The sequence below is a fragment of the Kryptolebias marmoratus genome, linkage group LG4 (assembly GCF_001649575.2).
Source record: "Kryptolebias marmoratus isolate JLee-2015 linkage group LG4, ASM164957v2, whole genome shotgun sequence".
NCBI lineage: Eukaryota > Metazoa > Chordata > Actinopteri > Cyprinodontiformes > Rivulidae > Kryptolebias > Kryptolebias marmoratus.
In genome coordinates, this window is record NC_051433.1 from 1,517,409 (window position 1) to 1,540,033 (window position 22,625).

At 46.0% G+C, this 22,625-nt stretch overlaps 1 protein-coding gene and 1 non-coding gene across 2 annotated transcripts in view; one reads left to right on the top strand and one right to left on the bottom strand.

The window, feature by feature from the left end:
- The window catches only part of chd6 (chromodomain helicase DNA binding protein 6), a gene marked incomplete at its 3' end in the record, with an annotated part of 42,136 nt that overhangs the window by 3,782 nt on the left and 15,729 nt on the right, over positions 1 to 22,625 (top strand). The window contains exons 2-22 of the mRNA XM_025008837.2: positions 1,945 to 1,994; positions 9,085 to 9,643; positions 11,354 to 11,480; positions 11,771 to 11,918; positions 12,169 to 12,318; positions 12,560 to 12,625; positions 12,704 to 12,762; positions 13,859 to 13,976; positions 14,059 to 14,145; positions 14,227 to 14,364; positions 16,973 to 17,094; positions 18,252 to 18,495; positions 19,101 to 19,277; positions 19,366 to 19,509; positions 19,600 to 19,698; positions 20,584 to 20,740; positions 20,871 to 21,081; positions 21,152 to 21,347; positions 21,818 to 21,982; positions 22,078 to 22,257; positions 22,339 to 22,449. Coding sequence (XP_024864605.1) covers positions 1,965 to 1,994; positions 9,085 to 9,643; positions 11,354 to 11,480; positions 11,771 to 11,918; positions 12,169 to 12,318; positions 12,560 to 12,625; positions 12,704 to 12,762; positions 13,859 to 13,976; positions 14,059 to 14,145; positions 14,227 to 14,364; positions 16,973 to 17,094; positions 18,252 to 18,495; positions 19,101 to 19,277; positions 19,366 to 19,509; positions 19,600 to 19,698; positions 20,584 to 20,740; positions 20,871 to 21,081; positions 21,152 to 21,347; positions 21,818 to 21,982; positions 22,078 to 22,257; positions 22,339 to 22,449 — 3,288 coding nt within the window. The remainder of the gene's footprint in view (positions 1 to 1,944; positions 1,995 to 9,084; positions 9,644 to 11,353; positions 11,481 to 11,770; positions 11,919 to 12,168; positions 12,319 to 12,559; positions 12,626 to 12,703; positions 12,763 to 13,858; positions 13,977 to 14,058; positions 14,146 to 14,226; positions 14,365 to 16,972; positions 17,095 to 18,251; positions 18,496 to 19,100; positions 19,278 to 19,365; positions 19,510 to 19,599; positions 19,699 to 20,583; positions 20,741 to 20,870; positions 21,082 to 21,151; positions 21,348 to 21,817; positions 21,983 to 22,077; positions 22,258 to 22,338; positions 22,450 to 22,625) is intronic.
- Positions 14,691 to 14,764, bottom strand: trnat-ugu. The gene has a single exon. It is a non-coding gene; the product is annotated as a tRNA-Thr (tRNA).

Genomic DNA, 22,625 nt, shown 5'->3' on the forward strand with positions numbered 1-22,625 from the left:
CTAAAGTTTCACTTCGAACACTGAAAGAGTGAAAATAAGTTTACTGATTTTGTTATTATTCACACAGGCTGATCCCTACGATCCTAAAGATTCAGTTTCATTAAATTAGGTGACATTTCAGGACGTTTTGGTGCCTGTAGATCAGAAGTTGGAGCCGTGTCTGGATTCTCGGCACCGTTCAGTTCCTTCCTGGTTCTGCTTGGACTTCTCCGGGGCTGTTCTGGGCTCTGATCCGGTTTGTGGTCTTCATGGACAGGAGAGGACGGGTTCTGTTGGTGTCTCCAGAAGCTGATGGGTCAGGGGGCAGAGGACTTCAGATATCTGATGGACCGATGAGTCACGTCCTCGTCTGCAGTAGTGAGGACGTTGCTCCGGTCTGGTGTGATGAAGCTCTCGTTTTCCTGGTCTGTTTACATTCCAGCCGTCACCTTTTGGTCCTGAGGTGTTGATCGGCTGAGGTGGAGCTGCTCCTCCTCTTTGGAAGGAGTCAGCTGAGGAGGTTCTCTTGAAGGTGCACCAGGGCCCAGAACCCAGAACCTTCTCCAGTCTGCCTTTGGATCCACCAGGAGGAGCTGGAACTGGATCGGTGCAAACCTTCTGCTTTCTTCTCTGGTTCCGTCGGCTCTTTTCGATCAGTTTCGGTTCTGAAGTGAAACCACGCTTTCCACAGAGTTGTGGAACATCTGCTCGGTCCGTTCTTCTAGGTTTTATTCCCACCCGGTTTGTTGTCCTCATCTGTGGACATCATCAGCTGCAGATTCTCCCACAAAGTCTCCAATCAGCTCGTTTTGCTCGCTGCAGAATGAGGAAGCTGTTTGTTTTTTTATTGTGCCACAAAGTGGTCCTGCAGCGCTCAGGACTTCCTGTCCCACTCTTTATGTGCGAGTTTTTAGAGGCTTTATTCTAATTAAAGGAATCTGTCAGGCTTGGCAGCTGTTGTGAGGCTGATTCCTCGTCGTGTAGCTTCATCACGAGCTGCAGGATTTGGACCATTTTAACATCAGTTTTAGCTTTTTAAGTGATTAGCTTTAGGTGACTGAATAAGATGCTGAACCTTTTTGAACTAACCGGTTAGATGAAGTCTCTGTCTTCCAGGGAGGATTCTCATCTTTCTGGTTTAATTTTTGTTCCTGATCCTGGTTCAGATGAAATCAGAAGGTTTATTTGAAGGTTCTCAAAGCCGGTTCAGTTGAAAGTCTCCATCAGAAGGTGGCGGATGACAAGCAGTTTCTAACCCTCAGTCAGACGGGTTCACGCTGCTTCAGCCAAACCAAATCCGTCTCATCTTTCATGAAGTCGCTCCAAGTTGCATCAGATTTCAGCGGCGGCTTTGATTCTGCGGCTCATTATGCTCAGAGATGCTCGGGTTTATAAAAAGTGTCGGCTCTGATCTTTAACAGGTGTTTAGCAGAACATTTTAACGCTCAATAATCACAGCTGTAATTAACCTTCATATCGACAGAAAACCAGCGTCTGCGAGGATTAATTATCACCCGTTTAAAGGCAGATGTGTTCCTGATGTTGATTCAGTGTCATAATCGCCTGTCAGCAAAATATCTCATGATCCACTGGATGTACGTCTGCATCTGATTAACATTACTGGAGATATGCTTCCAGTTTTATTTATATAAACAAACAAAAACAAAACTTTAAGGAACATAAAATAAAATGGAGTAATTGGGACAGGTAACATGATTAAATACAGGCTGTAAGAAGTTTATTTTTCTTTTATTTTTCCTTTTTTTAAAGCAGGTAAATGTGTTCACAGTTTTCCACATGAAGCCGCTTGTTTTGTTTTTGGAGACTCTGAGGAAGAAAACGACAGGAAAGTCTTTAAAACTGGACCTAATCTTGATTTCTAAGACCCGATAAGCTGCTGTTATTAAGAGCCCGGGTCTGTGTTTGCACCATGTGAGGTATTTTCTGTTTTCTTTTCTCCACCAGATGCAGTGAACAGATAGAAGATGAAGATCCTGAAGAAGGACAAGCAGCAGGTAATCAAATATCGATGAATTTCTCAGAAACATCTTTAAACTTAACGCAGTTTAACGGCGACGGAGTCTGCAGCATCTTAGTTTAAAACCTCAGTTTGAATAAGAGGATCGATGCAGGTTGGGAGGATTAAAACTTTATCATCCCACAAGTCAAGACTAATTAATGAATGAAATTAGATTGTATCAGGTTTGTTGCAGTTTAGTCTTAATTCTGTCTCAGTTTAGTCTCTTTATTTTGCCTCCAGTTGGTCACATTTTCCTGTTAAAGTCTCTCTGACTAAAATAAGACGGCGTCCAGCGGCGCGCAACGACTCTAACTCGAGATGAAATTAATTTTGCAAAATATTTTGACCTCGTTCAAAATTCCCGCGACCGACGGGAAGAGATCAGGAACGATCGGGAACGTTTGGAGACATTTTGGAAACTGCCTGGTGGCCAGTTCGTCTGCTCCCCGAATCAGAATCAGATTTAAATTATTATTATTAAAGAACAAACTTCTGGAGTTCACCCGTCTGCGTCTTTTCTGCAAACATCTTGTCGTTTTGTGTCAGTGGAACGGAATCAGGTTGAGAAATGATTTTCTGACATATTTATTACATTTATTGTGACGTAAATGTAGTCTGGTTCTAAGGTGTCCTGGTTCTGTTGGTGTTTGGAGGTTTGTTCTGTTGTAAACATTAATTTGAGCAGTAGAGGTAGCAGACGAGGCGTTAAAACTGAAAACATGAGAATGAATTAAAAGACTCGAGTCAGAAACTGTTTTATTTTGGTCTCATTGTATAAATGTGCTGCCGTTTTGTGCGCTCGGGGACAAACCTGTTGGTGAAAAGCCCAAACGGTTCTGCAGACCTGTCCATATTTCCTGATCGTGAATCAATCAGCACGATCGGCTGGCTTCGCTGTTTGACGTAAACATCCTCAGAAATGAAGAAATGTTTGTTTCTTTCTGGTTTTTATCGTCCTGCTTCGGCTCATTGGGTTTGTAATCATGAGTCAAGCTGGGCCGACCGATGACTCAGGGTTTTATTTTTTTTTCTGTGAGGTGACTCAGCAATTTCCTCGCAGATACTGCAGCGCCACGTTCCCGGCACAGAACATTATCCACACTTTGGGCTTTTATTTAATTTAGTCTTAAACAAAAACTCTGAAAAGGTTTAAAAGTGTTTAGAAGCTCTGACTCGTGCTTTGCTATAAGACGAAATGTGTTAAAAAGAAGAATAATTATAAACGTTTTAGTTTTTCTGCTTTTAACTTGTTGTTCAGCGAGTTAACTCTGTAATGACTCGAGGCTTCAGGTGCAGAGACCTGCGCTGCTGCTGCTTCTGTCATTCCTCCGTTTTCACCGTTCCAGTGGATCAGCGTGGAGGTGGCTGCTGAGCACAGCTTCCACTTTATGACCCTTTCAAAATAAAATACCATGGCGGAAACAGAATCTCTGATTTGTTTTGGTTTTTTTAGACGGCTCTGAAAGCGTGCAGCTTCAGTTCGAGCAACGCGAGGGGAATCAGGAACCCCCGCAGACGTCCCTGCAGACGTTTCTGAGACGTCCCTGCAGACGGACGTCCTGCTCTTACCCGCTGACGGTTCGACCCTCCCCTTCGTGGCGGTGGGTAACCGGCGCTCGAAGAGACCGGCGTCTGATTGGCCTCAAACTTTTCTGCATCGTGAGAGGAGACTGAAAGGAGAGGATGAGTCATCCAACAGCAGCGACTGATAACTGGAGCATCATTATAAATAAATATAACGTCGGGACTGTTTTCCAACCGGGTTTTACTGTTAGAGTGAAACAAAACGAACGAACGGTGGTTTAAATAAAAACACCAGGAGCGTTTGGTTCATCCATTAATTCAGCTTTTCATAGCAACCAGGAAGAGAAGTGGCAGTATTGACGGGACGGCAGTGTTCACGGTCTATATTTGTGACAGACAGAGAGTGTGTGTGTGTGTGAGGCAGTGTTATTGATTCATAGGCGTTGTGATTGCAGGCAGCTCTTCTCAGCTGGGTTTGTTCGACTTTACTGGACTGGCAGGGCCTGCTGCTCGTCCACGCAAGGTGTGTGTGTGAGGATCTGTGTGTGTGTGTGAGTGTGTGAGGATCTCTGTGTGTGTGTGTGCGCGCTTCCATTGCTGTGTGTAATGGGTTTGGATTAGGAAGTGTTTTTTTGGATCCATGTAAGCATGTTGAACTGTGAAGCTCGGGTATGTGTGTGTCTTTAAAGGGGGCTGTTTTTAGTCGTGTGTGTGTGTGTGTGCAGTCATGTGAGCTCGTTGGAGTATTCGTGTAGGAGTGAGAGAGAAACTCTTCATGTGTGTTTGAGCACATTGAGGCGTGGAAGTGTGACCGTGTTGATCGGATCGGGTCGGGATGAGGTTCTGATGGTTCCTGAATGCATCACACGATTTATTTCCTTTTATTTACAAACAACAAAAACAAGAAAATCCCACACGTCTTAATAATGATTAGTTTCCAGGTGTGATAGTGTGACAGGAAGTCTTTCTGAGCATCGTTTCTATTTATAGCTCTTTTAATGATCATATTTAAGATCAAGGCTAAAATTATTCACGCACTGAGAATTTCTACTTTAACTGTAATGTTGGAGCTTGATCAGCTGAAGTTTAGCTGGTTTTTTTAGCCTCCATAGCGAGCCTGCAGCAGGTGGTGTATCGTTCGCCTGCTAACGTGCTAACTCCTGTAGCTTACTGTAAACGTTCGTTTTTAAAAGCAGATTTTCCATTAAAGCCAGAGCCAGGTGCTCCTCTGGTAGGAGGTCATCATTAAAGACCATTCCAGTTTAGAGTAATTCCTCCTTCAGGTAGGAGAGGAGGAGCTGCCCGGCTTTTATCTCACCTGAAGGCAGAAAAAACTCTGATTTCTCATTAAAAGACATTTAATCTGTCGGATCCGTCTGACAGAACAGTGTTGGTTAAAAATCGGCCCATTCCTGCGTGTCTGCGTGTGATTTATAAAGCAGCTCGAGTCGGGTTAGCACTGGAGCTAATTTTAGCTGCTTGGTTACCTGTAACGGTTGCAAACAGAAACCAGAGGACTTTAAACCTTCAGGTTTTATGATTAAATGTTCAGTGTTTTATTTAAAACGTTATTTCTTTGCTTTAATCCCTGTTTAGAAGAGTCTCTGTGTTGTCCCTGATCTGCGTAACGATGCAAAATGTACATTTATTCCCATTTATTCTCATTTATTCTCCCTCCCATCTTCGAGTGAACAGCTGTTGTTGTAACGCCTCCTCTGATTGGACAAGAGTCCTCATTTATCTGCCGAGGCTTCTGATTGGTCCATGTTGGGGACACTGGTGCCGAAAAGAACGGACAGAAACAGGAAAGCTGTCCCCCTCAGATTTATGACATTCTGTGTTAAATAAAGGTTCATTTTCTTCGTGTTTCGTTCTGGAGTTTATTTAGTTTTTCTTTGCACGTCTGGTTTACGGATTCCACCGGACCCCTGAAACCTTTGACCCCCCCTCGTTACCAAAACGTCTCATGAACTGTCGGACGACTTTTAACGAAATCCTCAGAAAGTAAGTTTGGAATTCAGTAAACAAATAAACTTTCTAACTCTGTTAATTTCACAGATATTGAGGTAAAACTCGGTGTGATAGTCTGAGCTCTAACAGGTAACGTTACTGACTCTAAAACTCTGAAACTCTGGCGGGCGATATGCATTCCTCCAGGGAGTTCCTGGGCTCTAATAATGTTGTAAATTTGAGTCCATTAGGCAAGTTTTTTGGCATCATCCAAACTGGCCTACTTGAGGTTCTGTTGTTGCTCCTCCTGTAATAAGTGGCCCAGTTACGTCTGCATCCTTCATCGTTTCTCACAGTTTTTATTTTAAATCCACTGAAAAACGCTCCAGATGGTGAGAACATCTGAAAAATCACAGAGGAAACGTTTTCGTTTCTCTTCTTTATTTAACCAAAATCAGGTCAGATGAACCCAAACCTGAGTTTTTCAGTATTTGTGGCCGAAATCAGGCTAAAATAAATCCAGTTTAGTCAGATTTAGTCAGATCCTGAATGTGCCTCAGGTCTGCTGCACCTGTAAGGTAAAATCTGATGGCTTCAGGAGAAGAACGTTGTTTGTATACGGAGACGTTTTGCACGTTTTCAGTGAAGATGAAGCTTTTTTCTTTCTGTTTATGAGTCAAAATCAGCTGAACTCTTTGTTAAACATGTTTTATCTGCACTCTGCTCCTGTTTTCTGTGAATAAACATTCAGTCCTTTGGTTTCCTGCGTGCGCTGCTCACGCTCCGTGTTTTCCTGGAAAAATAACTTTTAAATGTGTAACTTCGGAGCGCTGAAACGACAAACTGCAAACAGGTTTTTGCAGATTTATGGCTTCACATCAAAGGTGGCTCGATGATTAAATAACTGAAAATAAAAGCAGAAATAAAGTCGAGGTCCCGCGGTGATCAGGGAGCTGATTTTACCGAGCAGGAAGTGAGCTCAGGTGCTGACCCGGATCCTCCTGAGACTGTCCCGGTTTCATGACGGACGGACGGACGGACGGACGGACGGACGGGAGCAGCCCAAGCTCCCGGTGGCCAGATTCAGACGGCGTCGAAAGGGTTACCATGGCGACCACGTGTTTACGTCTGCCTCCCAGCAGCTTCGGCGCGGAGAGACAGTTTCCATGGCAACAGCCTTGATACCCCGCTCCACCGCTGAGCTCGGTGTGTGTTTGTGTTCCGGTTCTTCTGACCTCATCGAGGTGTTTATTTTTATCGTTGTTGTTGTTGTTGTAAACGCTGACCTTGTTGGTACCGTTGGCTGTTCTGGGGTCCAGAGCCCGGTCCAAACGTTGCTCCTGGAGTCCTGGTCCAGGCTGAGCGTTGGTGATGCCTGGAAGTTCAGGCTTTGTGTGTGTGTGTGTGTGTGTGTGTGCCGTTCCCCTCCTCGCTGCATCAAACACCTGCTGCATGCCACCGTCAAACACTTTAAAAGTTAAATTTTGAACAGGAGCTCTTCGGTCCATCATGACGTGCTTCAGATCTGGGGCGGTGGCGCTCCGACCCTCCATCCCTACAGCTGATCCGAACCGGCCTCATTTCATATAATTATCTCCTCCGTTTTCATCAGGCCAGATGCAGAAAAATGACTTTCATTAAGATTTTCTTTGCACAAAAAAATAAAAATAATAATTCTAATAACCAGTCGACCCTCCTGAGGTTTAACTGAACCTGTTTACTGTTAAAGTGCTGCTCAGTGATCAGATATTCTGGTTTTATTTCCGTTAAATGGTTATCATCTGTAGATTATTTCAATATGGATTTGCTGTAATCGTACATTTAAAAATCTTTAACAGATATTTAGTTTGTCTGTATTAATTTAAGTTTTTAACATCTTGTTTGAAAGTCTCTAAACTAATGCTGGCTATCCTTTTCCTTACAAAAAGTGATAAGTCTTTTGGAACATGAAATTAGAAACACTTTAGAGGTTCTTCTTTGTTTGCTTACACATTTATTTATCATTTTAAATTAAAATGTTTTGCTGCAGTTCGGTCATCCGAGCTCTTATTCTGAAAAGCAGCCCGTCAGGCTTCGTTTTCATCCTCTGGGTTCAGAGTTTCTGATTAAAAAATCCACATAATGGCAGTAATGAGCCAGAGCTCTTTAATTTTTGGCCGTTTGCAGAAATGGGCCACAGCTTGTGGAGCTGACACCGGGACAGAAAGCATACGGACTCCGAGGAGCCTCTGACATCACGTCCAGATGGACAGAGCGTAGCAGCCGGCAGAACACCGGATGTATGTACGGTCTTTTTACATCCACTGTGGCTCCGCTCCGAGCTCCTCACCTGAGCCCAGCTTTAGACATCCAGATCCAGGACCTGGTTCTTCCGGTCCTGATCCAAACCGCATGGCCGCAGGTGAGGGTTGGAGCCGAGATGGACCGGAGCGACGCCCTCGTTACTGCAGACGAGGCTCCGATCCGTCGCTCCATCACTCAGGAACAAGACTCACCTGAGGCAGAGACAGGTGGACTGGAGGACAGATGTTTAGCTGATGTTTGGTGTGGTAGTAGCTGAGAGTCATCCCTGACAGGCTGCAGAGAGTGGAGCCTGAGCCTGGTTTTATCCTGCAGGTCTGTGTTAGATGACAACAAAATGGATTTTTATTAAAAATGAGCTTCATGGTAAAATTTTGACGTTCCTCAGCGTGTTTCCTGTCTGACGCCGCGGCGCATTGTGGAGTAAAAGCTGCAGAAGTTCCTGATTTAGATGCAGCCTAAACTCCTGATTTCTCTCTGCTGCGACGCATCCGGTGGATGTCGGAGCTTATCTGTGTTTCTGATCTAAATGGATCTTTGCCCACACGCTGCACTGACCTTCAGGTCCACCTACTTGTCATGAATATTTATGGCTGGAATTATTTATGCAGATGGAGACGACGCAGCGAGCAGATCAGAAGTAGATGGACGGACTCTGAAGTTCAGCTGTGGTTAGGTTTGGTTGGAAGTCCTCCCCCCCGACGTCTGCGGCGTGACTGCAGGAACCTGAAGACATGCTCCGGGGTTCATATCAGACGTGAATTAAATGACTAGACGCCGTAACGAAACCTGGAAGTTGAAGCCGTTACATCGTCTCCCAGGACGCTCCCTCCGTTTAAACAAACGGTAAAATAAAACAGGACGGCTCAAACCGTTTCAGGTGGAGACTCGATAATTCTTGCTGCTGAATCCTCAGATAATATGTGATGCTGTGATTGTAGGCGGGGCTTAAAGCTGCACGTCGTTATCTTCTGTGAGAGACGGTTTAACTTCCTGTCGACCTGCTGGGTTTTTGATAACGACTCTCAGCTGCTTCCACCCCGAGTTTCAGCTCCGTCTCTGTTCATGAACCCAAACGATCCGCCTCAGGACCCGTTTTAAGGCTCCGTCCTCCTGTCTGCCATCTTGGATTCGTTGAAGCGCAGCAGCGCCTGCGGCGGCTGCAGCATCCTGCGGCGGCTGCAGCATCCTGCGGGTTGATGGAGCAATGATCTGACTCACACGATGAGAGGACTTCTTTATCTGCTTCTCGTCTTTCATCTCAGTCTTCCGTCTCCGTGTCTTTATTTATTTGTCTTTCTGTGTTTCAGATGTTCACTGGCCTCCTGAAGCACACGCCTCCTCCCCCCGCCGCAGCCGCCTCGGACCAAGACAAGAACGCACAAACCGCGGTTCCCACAATCCCACGGGGGCACCTGGTCGTCGGCCCGAAGGACCAGCTCCGCCTCCTCACCCCCGTGGGCAGCGCGGCGACGCCCAATCACTGCGCTGCGGTTGGGGTCCACGCCATGAAGCACTCCGGAGGAGCCCCGCGACCCCCGTCCTCTCTGAGCGAGGAGGACGATGGCGGAGGAGGAGGAGGCAGGGTGAAGAAGAAGAGGAAGAAAAAGGACAGGAGGGAATGGGAGCGAGGAGGAGCCGACGGCGAGGAGAAGGACAGCAGCAAACCAAAGAAACGGAAGGAGGAGAAGGGCCCGATGGTGCTGACCCTGAGGAGGAGCAAAGAGCCCAAAGAGAGGAAGGGCCGCCGCAGGAAAGACGCCGACAGGAGCAAAACCCCAGAACCAGCTCAGGTTCCCGTGAAGGTTCCCGGCAAAAGAGGAAGGAAACCGAAGATCAAAGTCCTTCCTCCAGAGGCCACGAATCAAGGTTCGCCGTTTCAGAGTCGCCGTCCGCGTTACGGCTGATTTCCTTCCGCTGCCGTCGTTCTGACGTGGAAACGTTCGACTCGTCTGAATCCTGACTGGTTTCTCACATCAGAATCAGGCCTGTTCGCCGTTTCTTTATTTTTATTTAATAACAGCACGATGCATTTTTAGCAGCAGATTGTTGATGTTTTTGCATCGTTTACAGCGGGGACTTATTTCAGCACTAATTGGAAGGCAGAGATGATGAACGCTCTTTTCTTAAATGTTCCTAATTCCTGATTAGACGCGTCAGGAAGAATGACTGTTATTATCTGCTCGTTGGACCTAATTAAGAATTAGCAAGCGAGCGCGTGCACGTGTGTGCGCACGTGTGTGCGCACGTGGATGGGCGGGCGCATCGGGGAAAATCAGAATGATGTCGGGGATATAATCAGGGATGGATGCTGTTTGAAGAAAACAGGATATTTAAAACTGAATCAGATGATTTAAGTTGTTTAAAAAGGGTAAAAAAACAAACTCAGATAATTGATGCTTCAGTTTGATGTTTTATCTAAAAAAGCAGATAATTAATGTCTAAAACTAGAAAAATTCATCAACTTTTCAGCAAAATTTGGGCCTTTATTTTGTAGTAATCTGCACTGACAAAGCCAGCTTTATTTTAAATGTTTATTATTGGATTTTTCCCTAACATCAAAATTTAAACTCTGAGAAAATTAGTTTAAAATTTTCAGGATTTGCTGTAAAATCTCAGAATTTGCTGAAGGCCGTTTTTACTTCAACTGAAACCAGGAAATCTGTCGCGTTTCTGTCATTTTTCTTTACATTGTTGGAAGTTCTGTTTCTAAAAGTCACAGACTTTATTCTTGATGGTTTGATTCGTGTATTTTGATGTTTTTTTGAAGCTGATAGCTGCGTCGGTTCTCCTGCTTTTAACGACAATCGAAGCGTTTTCTTCCACTGTACAGACCCTCCAGGATTTCACGATGTTGCGATCGCAACTATTAACGCAAAATCAAGCAAACCCCGCAAAATTGCAACTTTTTGCAACTTTGCCCAAAACGCTGCAACTTTCCCGCAACTTTAACCCAATATTTATTGTTTCTGAAGTGATTCGCCACCGTTTCTGTGGTCTAGTCTCTTCTTTGTGGGTTTGTGTAGCGTGGAATACAAAATAACCCCAAATAACTCAGGAACGTGACGTCACTTCCTGTTAACATCAGAACGCCGGAAGCGTGCAGGAGCAGCGACCGAAGCCAAAATGTGCGCTAATGCTTCACATTTGCCCACAAAGATTTCAGCAAATCAGTTTCCTCCCCAGCTGCAGCTGTTTTGCACGTCCTGCAGTGTAATCATGGAACATAAACGCATCGACAAACACTTTGTGTCTGCAAAACATGTGAGGAGAGCTGCAGACCAGGGACAATCCAGAAATGCTCATGAATGTCAGTTTAGAAGCTATCAAAGTTCTCAAATAAAGCACCGTTTGAGAATGGCAATGTTTGTTGGTAATTATCTTACAAAACTAGGAAGGATTTTTGGTTTAAAAAAATGTTTAAAAGTTATGGTTTTTATTGATTTTAGTAAAAAAAAATTGCAACTTTTAGGAAAATGCCCCGCGAAATCAGGCATTTTAGCTGCAGAAAATGCCCGCAAAATCCTGGAGGGACTGACCGACGGCTCTCCTGATCCTGTTCTTGTCTCCCTGCTGCAGCCCCCCCGGTCGCCGCGGGGCAGGTGAACCACGCCCAGGCCGCCCAAAGCCACGGAAAGAGACAAGGCCAGGCCAACAGCAAGACGCCGGCCCCCACGGCTCCGAAACAGAGGGGCCGGAAACCCAAGTAAGACCGTCTGCGTTGCTCTGATGTCACAGAGAGAAGCTGAACCGAGGTTTCCTCGTTTAACGGCTGATTGTGGTGTAATTACACCAATTAGAGAATTCACAGATCCACCTTAAAGCAGCTGATTGTCTCAGTTTCATTTAAAATCTGCTTTAAGGCGTCTCAGTGTCCTGTTTTTATGGTAAGAAATCCCCGTTTGGCACCAAAGCCTGAGGAGGAAATGCCGGGGACGAGTTTCCCGCAGCCGCTGAGTTTCCCGCCGCCACTGAGTTTGTTCCTTTGTCCTCCAGAGATCCTGGCGCAGCGCCGGTGGAGAAGAAGAAGAAGGGGAAGAGGAGAAACCAGGAGCTGCAGGAGGCAGGGGAGAGTGACGACGCTACCTCAATGTCAGCTCTCAACATGGGGGGCGAGGACAGCCAGGACCCCCTGGATAACTCTGTGAGTCTGTAACGGGTCGGGTTAACGAACAGAACCACAAAGGAACACCTCCTCGCCGTCCAAGGCGCTAAAGCTCTAATTTCTTCTAATAAAAGGCTGAGAATTCAGATTAATTACTGAGGTTTAGTTTTATTTGTGGTGAAAGGATTTAACAGCGCAGGTCGGGTCACAAAGGTCTGAAACTGACTCGACCATATATGGGTGTGGCTTCCAGCTTGCCACCTCAGCTGAACCTCCTCTGCGTTTTCAGAAGCGGCGTTCCGGGCGCCAGGTCAAGCGCAGGAAGTACAACGAGGACCTGGACTTCAAGGTGGTGGACGACGACGGGGAGACGATCGCCGTCCTCGGAGCCGGGCGCATCTCGGCGCTCAACGCCACGGCGCTGGCGTGGCAGGCCGAAGTGAGTCTCAAACCGAGTTGTTTTACAGATATCGAGCTAAATGTTGGTGTGGTTGAAGCTGAGAGTCATTCCCAACACGTCCTCTGAGAGCTGGCAGAGTGGGAGGAGCTTATATGTAAAACTCTGGCTTCCTTTTATTTACTGAAGCTGGTTGAGGTTCAATGTTTTAATCTCGCTCCCTGACCCGGTGGCGCCGCGGCACGTTTAACGCTTCCGATCTAACCGCCGACCCGTTTCTCAGGAGCCGCCGGAGGACGAGGCCAACATCATCGAGAAAATCCTGGCGGTCAGAAAAGGGAAGAAGGAGGTGAGGAACCCGAACCCGAACCCTCTGGGTTATAAATGAATTCTAAACGCTTTAACGTGAATTCCTGCGTCTCTTTAGGCTTCACCCGAGGACCAATCAGACGACACCGAGGAGTTTTACGTCAAATACAGAAACTTGTGAGTAATTTGTCTTTATTTTAATTTGAATTAATCACACAGAAACTGTCAAACTTTGATTTCTTTGTTTGTTTTGTCTGTTTATATTTGATAAAATCCAGTTTTTTTGTGTAATTTCTGTGAATTTTTGTCACTTTGGTTGAATTCCTGCAGTTTTAAATGTGATTAAAGTTAAAATGAAGGACAGAAATGTGGACTAGATCTGAGGACTTGACCTTTAAAGTCATTAACTGCAGTTTTTAAGGATTTTAATGTTGTTTTAAACCCGTTTCTGACTCTCAGCTGCTTTCATTAACGGGTTTTTAGGTTTTATTTATTTTTATTGTTTCTCGGTTGTTTTAAAGCTTCCTGTCGGGACGTTTTCTTTTTGTCTCAGATATACAGCCGTCATTCTGGCTGTAGTTTATTCTCTGTGGGGATGAATAAAACATGACGAGTTCAGCTCCAGTCGGACTGAATGGAAGCAAACAACTAAATTATCCAAAACTTTGATTTTACGTGAATGTTTTCTTGGTAATTAGTTTATAAAACCCGATTTAAAGATGAAATCTAATGAAGTTCAGGAGGTTTAATCTCTGCATGATGAACGGACTCAACGTTTTATATGTTAGAGTTTATGGATTAAATAATGCAGCTAACTGTAATCATAACTTAAACATTTAAGACCTTTTTTTAAATTTCAGTTTTAATCAGGAGAAGAAAAATAAATAAATCTGCAGATGTTTGGGTGAAAATCCAGATGTTGATCACATTTGGTTGATTTAATTTCTGCGTTTTTAGACTGAAAAGATACATTTTTTAAAATTAAATTAAATACAGTTTTTTAAAAGACTTTATTAACTAAAGCTTTAATTTTCCCTCATTTATGTTTTCCTGCCGCTGATCCAAACTCGCTAATAATCGTTTTAAACTGTTCTTCAGACGTTCTGCGGGACGTTCTCTGGACTTTGGTCACATGTTCGCTCAGTTTCGGTCCTCGTACCTGAACGTTATCAGAAGTTGTTGACCTCTGACCTCTAAGAACGGCTCCTGAGCTGAACGGATGAGTCAGATTTGTTTCTTTTGTCCTTCATCGTTCATCTTTGTGTGATTTCAGCTCCTACCTGCACTGTAAGTGGGCCACTTTGGAAGAACTGGAGAAGGATCCCAGGATCCACCAGAAGATTAAACGCTTCAGGACCAAACAGGCTCAGATGAAGCATCTGTTCACCGAGGTAACCGGGCTGAAGCCGACCCGTGTTCTGACGGGACGCTGATGGATCAGTCCGTCTTTAAACTGTCTGGTTCTTCTTTCAGCCCGATGAGGACCTTTTTAACCCGGATTACGTCGAGGTGGACCGGGTCCTGGAAGTGGCCGTTACCACGGACACAGAGACCGGAGAGGTCCGTAACACCAGCGCCGCTCTGTTGGGCTTGGAAGCAGTTTTTACCAACACACACTCGGTGTTTCTGTGTGTGCTGCAGGAGGTGACCCATTACCTCGTGAAGTGGTGCAGCCTGTCCTACGAGGAGGCCACGTGGGAGCTGCAGGAGGACGTGGACCCAGAGAAGATCAAGGAGTTCGAGGAGATCCAGAAACCGCCGCCGGACCTGAGACACGCGGTGAGGAGAACCGGCTGAGATGCACGAGAACGATGTCAACTTAAAAAATCAAACAGAATTATAAATTAATGACTGCAGAAGCAGTCAGAGAGCCCAGACCTCCTCCGAGGCCACAGCACCTGGTCCTTGTCGTTTCCTGAGAAGTTCCTGAGAATCTGTTAACTTTTGGAGTAATTTAGGACTCAGGCAGACTGAGGCTGCTGAGTGACTTTAATTAAAACGAACGGCGTTCCCTGAGGGCCTGCTGAAGATCAGACTCTGAGGGTTTAGGACTTTACAGACAGGACGGGTTTGTGGGTTCAGATGAAGACCTGTTGTCTTCAATCAGGCACTGCTGGGGTTCGAACCCAGAATCTTCTGTTTACAAAACAGACGCTTTGACCTTTCAAGCTACAATGCCTTGTTTTTGTTTTGTTCATTAATTAATTCACCCATCAGGACCATACAGGACCCTGTAGGACCAATGTTTCTAATTTTAGTTTGTGGGGGAAACCGGAGTACCCGGAGAAAACCCCAAGAAACCCAAAGAAATCCCAACAAAATCCAAGAACCCCCCCCAAACCACCCCAAAAGCCCAACAAAACCCAACAAAAACCCAACCAAACCAACGGAAACCCTAACAAGCCCTAAATAATCCCAAGAAATCCCCAAGAACCCCTAAGAAACCCCAACAAACCCCCCCAAAACCCCAAGAAAATCAAAGAAAACCCCAAGAAAACCTTACCAAACCCCAGTTCCAGACCCTCCCCATTAAAGACTAAACAGCAGCAGAACGGCTCACAGTTTGGTTAATGTTAGTTAGTGAACCCTACATATGACAGGAGCCTTGAGATGGAAGAAGGCTTCCTGGTTGCGAACGGCATCAACCGATCCGTTAAATAACTGACGATCCCATCATCCAGAACCGGGTCGTCCACGTACATTAGAAAGAAAACGTCTTCCCTTGAGCAGCCGTTCTCCTTACAGAAGCTCTTAAAGGCGCTCTTTGAGAGTTTGTTCAGTTTTTTGGATGCGGAATAAAACTCCAGACCATCGAAATGAGGCCAGATTTTCTCAAAGAACCTCTCGTGGATAAATTCAAAGGACTCTGCCGAGCAGCCGAGCAGAGACGCGTCTACGGCTTCAACCAGAAACGTCTCCAGAAACTGACTGATTGAACATTTAACTGCTTGTTTCTTCACAGCTGGATCCTTTTCAGGTTGGTCCTCAGACTCTGAGGAGTCTCCAGGTGTGAGCTCTGATACCGCTTCATCACAGTGAAAACTGTGGACAGATGTTACCTCAACCTCCTCGTCTTCAAGGACAAACTTCTCTACAAGTGTGACCTCGGCAGCGTTTTGGATGTTCTCCTCAGCATCTTGTGAGGTTTTCTTCTTGAAGACCTTTTTAAAAGTTTTCCCTACGGATGACAGGAACCTTGAGATGGAAGAGGGTTCCTTAGTCAACGCCATCAGCTGATCTTTCAAACAGCTGACGATCCCGTCATCGAGAACCGGGTCTTCTATGGACATTAAAGACAGAACGTCTTTCCCTGAGCAGCCATTTTCCTTACAGAAGCTCTTAAAGGCGCTCTTTGAGAGTTGTTTCAGTTTCTTTGGAGTGGAATAAAACTCCATTCCATCGAAATGAGGCCAGATTTTCTCAAAGAATCTCTCGTGGATGTACTCAAAGGATTCTGGAGAGCAGCGGAGCAGAGATTTATCTGCGGCTTGGACGATAAACGTCTCCAGAAACTGACTAACAGAACATCTTACCACCCTCTGACTGTTAGCGACGACATCCTGATCCAACGGGACTTCTGGGCTCAGCTGAAGCTCTTCGGTCTCCAGCGACAGTTCTTGTGGCTGGCAGACCTCCAGCGGTCCATCTGTCCACCCGTTGATCTTCTTTATCAGACTGTGGGGCAGCTGATGCCTGTCTCCAGCGGTCCACAGGTCCGTGGGGTCCACCCTGGACAGGTCCGCAGGTGAGCCCGTCTGCATCGGGTCCCCGGACTGAAGCGGACTTTCAGCCACGACGGACGGCAGGTTTGCACCGGTGGTTTTTCTCGTTGTGCTCATGGTTGCTCTGATACTAAAACGCTTCAATAAAATATTTATCCTAAAATACTTGAATAAATACTTCGAATAAAACTCCCTCTCCAACAGACTTAACTGTGTTCAGACCAAAACTCTGGAACTAAACTGGTTCCTGAGGCGCCTGTCGCCTGGATACACCCTCTGTGATGTCATCACATCAAAGGGATCAAAGGCAGTCCTTAAGCTCCACCCACAGTGTTGAACTGAAGCCTTCTAAATGCTAAGCTCCGCCCACCTAATGAGAATAATACATTGTTTTTATTTAAATAAATAATAAATAATAAACCTTCTGCTGAACTGATTGAGCAAACTGAAATAAATTAAATTAAATAAATGACTAAATGATGCTTAAATAATTTTTAAATAAAGAAATACATCAATGATGATGTATATAAAGAAAATCTTATAATTTAATTTTTAATTCAATTTAAAACAATATTTTCAACAGTTTTGTTGGTTTGTATTAAAAATTTGGGGCATTTTTGTTTGTTTGGAAATAATTTAAAAAAAATTTTATTTTTATTTTTCAGGAGCGCCCGCCTCCGGAAAAATGGCAGAAGTTGGAGCGTTCGCGGGATTACCGTAACGGGAACCAGCTCCGAGAATACCAGCTGGAGGGGATGAACTGGTTGTTGTTCAACTGGTACAACAGGTGGGAAGGACTTCATCTCCGAGAAGAAACGTCTGAATTTAAATCTGCCCGTTTGTCTTCGATGGTTGTTGATTGTTGGAGGTTTGAGACCCAAACACTCAGCCTTCCTCACCACCGAGTTCAGGTGTTCCAGTCTCTTCCACGGCCTCAGGTGTATAAAATCTGATTCTACAACCATTAATAAAAGAATGGGTCGCTCTCAGGAGCTCATTGTGGTGCTGTGATGGGACGCCACCTGAGGAATAAGTCCAGTCGGGACATTTCCTCGCTACAGTCAGCTGTTCGTGGTTTTATAACAAAGTGGGAACGACAGCAGCTCGATCATGTAAAACCACAGAGTGGGCTCAGAGGTCACCAACGTCCTCCAGACCTCCAGACTTCATGTCTCCTTCAGATCAGCTCAGGGACAGAGAGCAGAGAGCTTCATGGAGGGTTGCCATGGCAACAGCTGATCCAAGCCTTCCATCACCGAGAGCGACGAGTCGGACGCTGTGGAGTAAAGACCGCCCCCGCTGGACTCTAGAGCAGTGGAGATGTGTCCTCTGGAGGGACGAGTCCGGGTTCAGCTGCTGCCGGTCCTGACCAGAACCCAACAGAACCCCTTCAGGATGAATCAGAGCGGAGACAGAGAACCTTCTGTCCAACATCAGGGTCTGAAGAATGGTCCAAAACATCTTGTGGAGAGCTGAAGCTGTTACAGAATCAGAGTGGGCCAACCTCAGATTAAACCCCGTGGATTAAGAATGGGATGAGCTCAGGTTCATGAAGGGAGGCGGGTGAATACTTTTGGTCTTATAATTAGTTTTTATTTTCCCCTCAGCCTCTGCAGGAGCTGCAGTTTTCTTTTCTTCCAGCCTCCTTTGGGATCGAGCTGCGAGCTCATATTTAACTTTTTAACATTAACTTTTTAGTTTTAAGTAGTTCTGCCGTCAGCGTTTTGTTCGGGTCCATCCTTAATCCCATCTGATTCTTTCTATAAAACTGAATAAAGGGTTGGTATTTCCAACTTTTATCTTCATCTTCCAGTTTTGTTCAGAGGCAGAAAATGTCGGTTTTTGACCCCTGAGTTGGACCCAGTCCCAGCAGGACACACATCAGAACTGGTTTCTGACTCGATCAAGCAGCCTGACCTGAACCTGATCCCCTTTGTTTTGCAGGAAAAACTGCATCCTGGCGGACGAAATGGGTTTGGGGAAAACCATCCAGTCCATCACCTTCCTGTACGAGATCTTCAGCATGGGGATCCGCGGGCCCTTCCTCATCATCGCGCCGCTGTCCACCATCACCAACTGGGAGAGGGAGTTCCGCACGTGGACGCACATGAACGTCATCGTGTACCACGGCTCGCAGATCAGCCGGCAGATGATCCTGCAGTACGAGATGTTTTACAGGGACGCGCAGGTAACGGGATGAGTTCCTGATCCGGACATCGACGCACGGCGGCGGCGCGTTAACGCCACTGCCATCTCAGATCCGTTTATCGTCTGAGTCGACTCCCAGGAACCTGCAGCCGCCACTGATTTGGTCCAGAATCAGGCAGTCGTGGGTTAGGAGATGATTTAAAACCTGAAAGAGGGGAGTTTTATTTTCCCAGCTTCTATTTCTTTTTCTTTCAGTCTTTAGAAATCAGAGCAGCTTAATTCTGATTTACAGAGCAGATTTATCTGTTTTCAGGCCATAAATTAAACAATTAAAAGTTTTATTTTGTCAGAGTTTTAAAGTAAACGGAGAGACGTTTTCATTAATATTATGTCGTAAACGATCCGGCCGCAGCATCTGGAAATCCTCGGCTGAAGACGGACGAGAGTCAATTTCATCTAAAAATTAGATTTTCACATTTCCACCCTTTAATTTGTGCCACTTATCTGACATCAGTGAGTTTATTATATTACTGACTAAAAGTGTTGCAGTGAGCTTGAATTTCTGAGAGGAAAACATCAATAAATCTTTTTAAACCTGCAGAAAGTGGAGGCCCGTGTTTCTGATTCGGTCTCCTCGTCTCTCAGGGTAACGCAGTCCCAGGTGTGCTGAAGTTTCACGGACTCATCACCACCTTCGAGATGATCATGGCCGACTGCCCGGAGCTGAAGAAGCTGCAGTGGCGCTGCGTTGTGATCGATGAAGCCCACCGGCTGAAGAACCGGAACTGCAAGCTGCTGGAGGGGCTCAAGCTCATGAACCTGGTCAGTTTGTGTCGAGTCTCCTTCCAGGTCGGTCCGATCCGTTTGCCGCTTCGTCTCCTAAAACACCTCGCTGCCTTCATCCCAACAGGAACACAAGGTTCTGCTGACAGGAACCCCTCTGCAGAACTCGGTGGAGGAGCTCTTCAGTTTGTTGAACTTCCTGGAGCCCCAGCAGTTTCCCTCAGAGAGCTCCTTCCTGGACGAGTTTGGAGACCTGAAGACGGACGAGCAGGTAGTCTGAGTCACAGCGAGGCCGACAGAAATGATCGGTTTTACTCTGATTTATCCTCATATTTTCCTCCTCCTCTTCTGTCCCCACCAGGTGAAGAAGCTTCAGTCGATTCTGAAGCCCATGATGCTGAGGAGGCTGAAGGATGATGTAGAAAAGAATCTGGCACCTAAAGAGGAGACCATCATAGAGGTGAGGATGTGAGAAATAAGAACCTTAGCATCTTCAGCTTTTATTTTAGGTTTGTAAAACGGACAGGATCAGAAACGAGTCGATGAGAGGGAGACAGAGTAAGAGATGGTTTGGACAGAGGAGGGACGGTGGACATATTGGACAGGGATGAATATGAAGCTGACAGAGAGGAAGAACTGAAGAAGACTACAGAGAAGGAAGGATGGTGAAAGAAGAACCTGAGAAGTTTAGTTTTTCTCTTTTTATTTCTCAACAAACGTTTATTTCTGGATTTCAGGCTGCAGCTCATAAATAACCTGTTCAGACCTTTGCATTAAATATCCATCTCAGGTTCGGATCGTTCACACCTGACACTTTCTCCCTAAATGTCTCATTTGCTCTGCTGACGTTTCTGTAAAAATGATTGTTGTTATTTTGACATTAATGTGAATCGGAGCCGTTTGAGTTCTCTGACTGAACTTCATTTCCAGAAAGACGTGATGTCAGAGAAATGAAGGTAAAAATCCACCTTCAGTGTGAATTTAACGTCATCTCTGTGATGAAACGGGTGGATATAAAACAACAAACACGTCTCAGACTGTCGTCCTGTGATTGACAGCTCATCACAGCTCACAGTGACCACAGCGGGTTCAGGACTGGACTGATTAGACGGATTGTGTTCAGATAAATGGGTCCAGAGCTCCTTGGAAGGCGGTCTGAGTGAAGCTTTCATTCAATATTGAGGCTGTTTTTAGTTCTGTCTGATTGAAATCCAAACTCTAGGGATGGATTTACAAACCAGGTCTGAACGAGGACGAATATCAAGGGGATAAAACATGAAATATTGAAGTTTTATCTTGTCTGCAACAAAATAAAATCAGTAATAAAAGATGTTGTTTTGTTCAGGTGGAGCTAACGAACATCCAGAAGAAATACTACCGCGCCCTGCTGGAGAAGAACTTCTCCTTCCTCTCCAAAGGAGCCAACCAACACAACATGCCCAACCTCATCAACACCATGATGGAGCTCCGCAAGTGCTGCAACCACCCCTACCTGATCACAGGTCAGAGCACCATGCCCCTTCACTGGGTTTGGACCGTTTCTTCAGCCTTTACAGGCAGCTGCTGTCAGACCAGAAACCAGAGAAGACGCCTGTGGAAGAGAAAAGGAAGTCTAACTTGTTTTTGGTTCAGGAGCCGAGGAGAAGATCCTGGAGAGCTTCAGGAAGAGCCACAGTCCGGAGGCGGCAGACTTCCAGCTGCAGGCCATGATCCAGGCCGCGGGGAAGCTGGTTCTGATCGACAAGCTGCTGCCCAAACTGCTGGCCGGGGGACACAAGGTTCTGGTCTTCTCCCAGATGGTCCGCTGCCTGGACATCCTGGAGGACTACCTCATTCAGAGACGGTGAGCAGAAACCAATGAGCTGACAACGTTTAGGAGCGTGCGCTGGTTGTTGAAACTGTTTGTTTTCCAGCTACACGTATGAACGCATCGACGGCCGCGTGCGAGGGAACCTGCGGCAGGCCGCCATTGACCGCTTCTGTAAGCCGGACTCGGACCGCTTCGTGTTCCTGCTCTGCACCCGAGCCGGAGGACTGGGGATCAACCTGACGGCCGCGGACACCTGCATCATCTTCGACTCGGACTGGAACCCTCAGAACGACCTGCAGGTGGGCGGAGCAACGCCGCTGAATTTCTGCTCTTTATAATCCTTGGATTTACACGTTGATTGGCTTTGGTGACTCTAAAAGTTAATCTGTTGATCCAGATCCAGGGGTTTGAGATATTTTGCTAACAGACAAACAGGGTTGACTCGACCAGAAAGTAAAACTTGACATCAGCTTCTTCCACCAAATCTTAGCTGAGTATCTGTCAAACTGACTCTTATAACCATGCATGTTTTTTGAAGGATGGTTGGCTCCGGAGGCCATCTTGAATCAGGTTTTGGTGGCAGAAGATAATAAATGATGATTATTTTTTTAAAAACCGTAACATAACTTCTCCTTCTGCATTCAAGCAGTTCTTTTAAAGTAAACTTCGTCCAGTTTCAAACGGATACGATCTCTGCAGATGTTTTATTTTCAGTTTGGTTTGATCTTTGCGGGACGTGGTAGCATCTGATGTGTCCGTCCTGCTGCAGGCTCAGGCTCGCTGCCATCGGATCGGTCAGAGCAAAGCCGTGAAAGTCTACAGACTCATCACCAGGAACTCGTACGAGAGGGAAATGTTCGACAAGGCCAGTCTGAAGCTCGGCCTGGACAAAGCAGTCCTTCAAGACATCAACCGCAAAGGGAGTCTGAACGGGGTGAGAAACGTCAGCGCCTTTAATCTGCCGCCGATTCAAAGAACTCCACCTGAAGGAGGAGCTGAAAAGGTTTTTGTTTTTCCCTGTTGCTGCAGGTGCAGCAGCTCTCCAAACTGGAAGTGGAGGACTTGTTGAAAAAAGGGGCGTACGGCGCGCTGATGGACGAAGAAGATGAGGGCTCCAAGTTCTGCGAGGAGGACATCGATCAGATTCTTCAGAGACGAACTCAGACCATCACCATCCAGTCTGAGGGGAAGGGCTCCACCTTCGCAAAGGTCGGAGTCCTCAAACGTCCCGAATATCTGGGCTGAAAACAGCTGACTTTGACTGTTTGAATTCTTTGTGTCCTCCTTCAGGCCAGCTTTGTCTCGTCCGGGAACAGGACAGACATTTCACTGGACGACCCGAACTTCTGGCAGAAATGGGCCAAGATCGCTGAAGTGGAGATCGACTCCAGATCAGAGAAGGTCGGAAAGAAGAGAAGTGAAATGTTGACGTTTGTAGGAGAAACTGTAGAAAAGAACAAGGTTTGGACCTGTGTCTCTGCAGGGGTGTGTTTAGACCTGTGTCTCTGCAGGAGCGTGTTTGGACCTGTGTCTCTGCAGGAGCGTGTTTGGACCTGTGTCTCTGCAGGAGCGTGTTT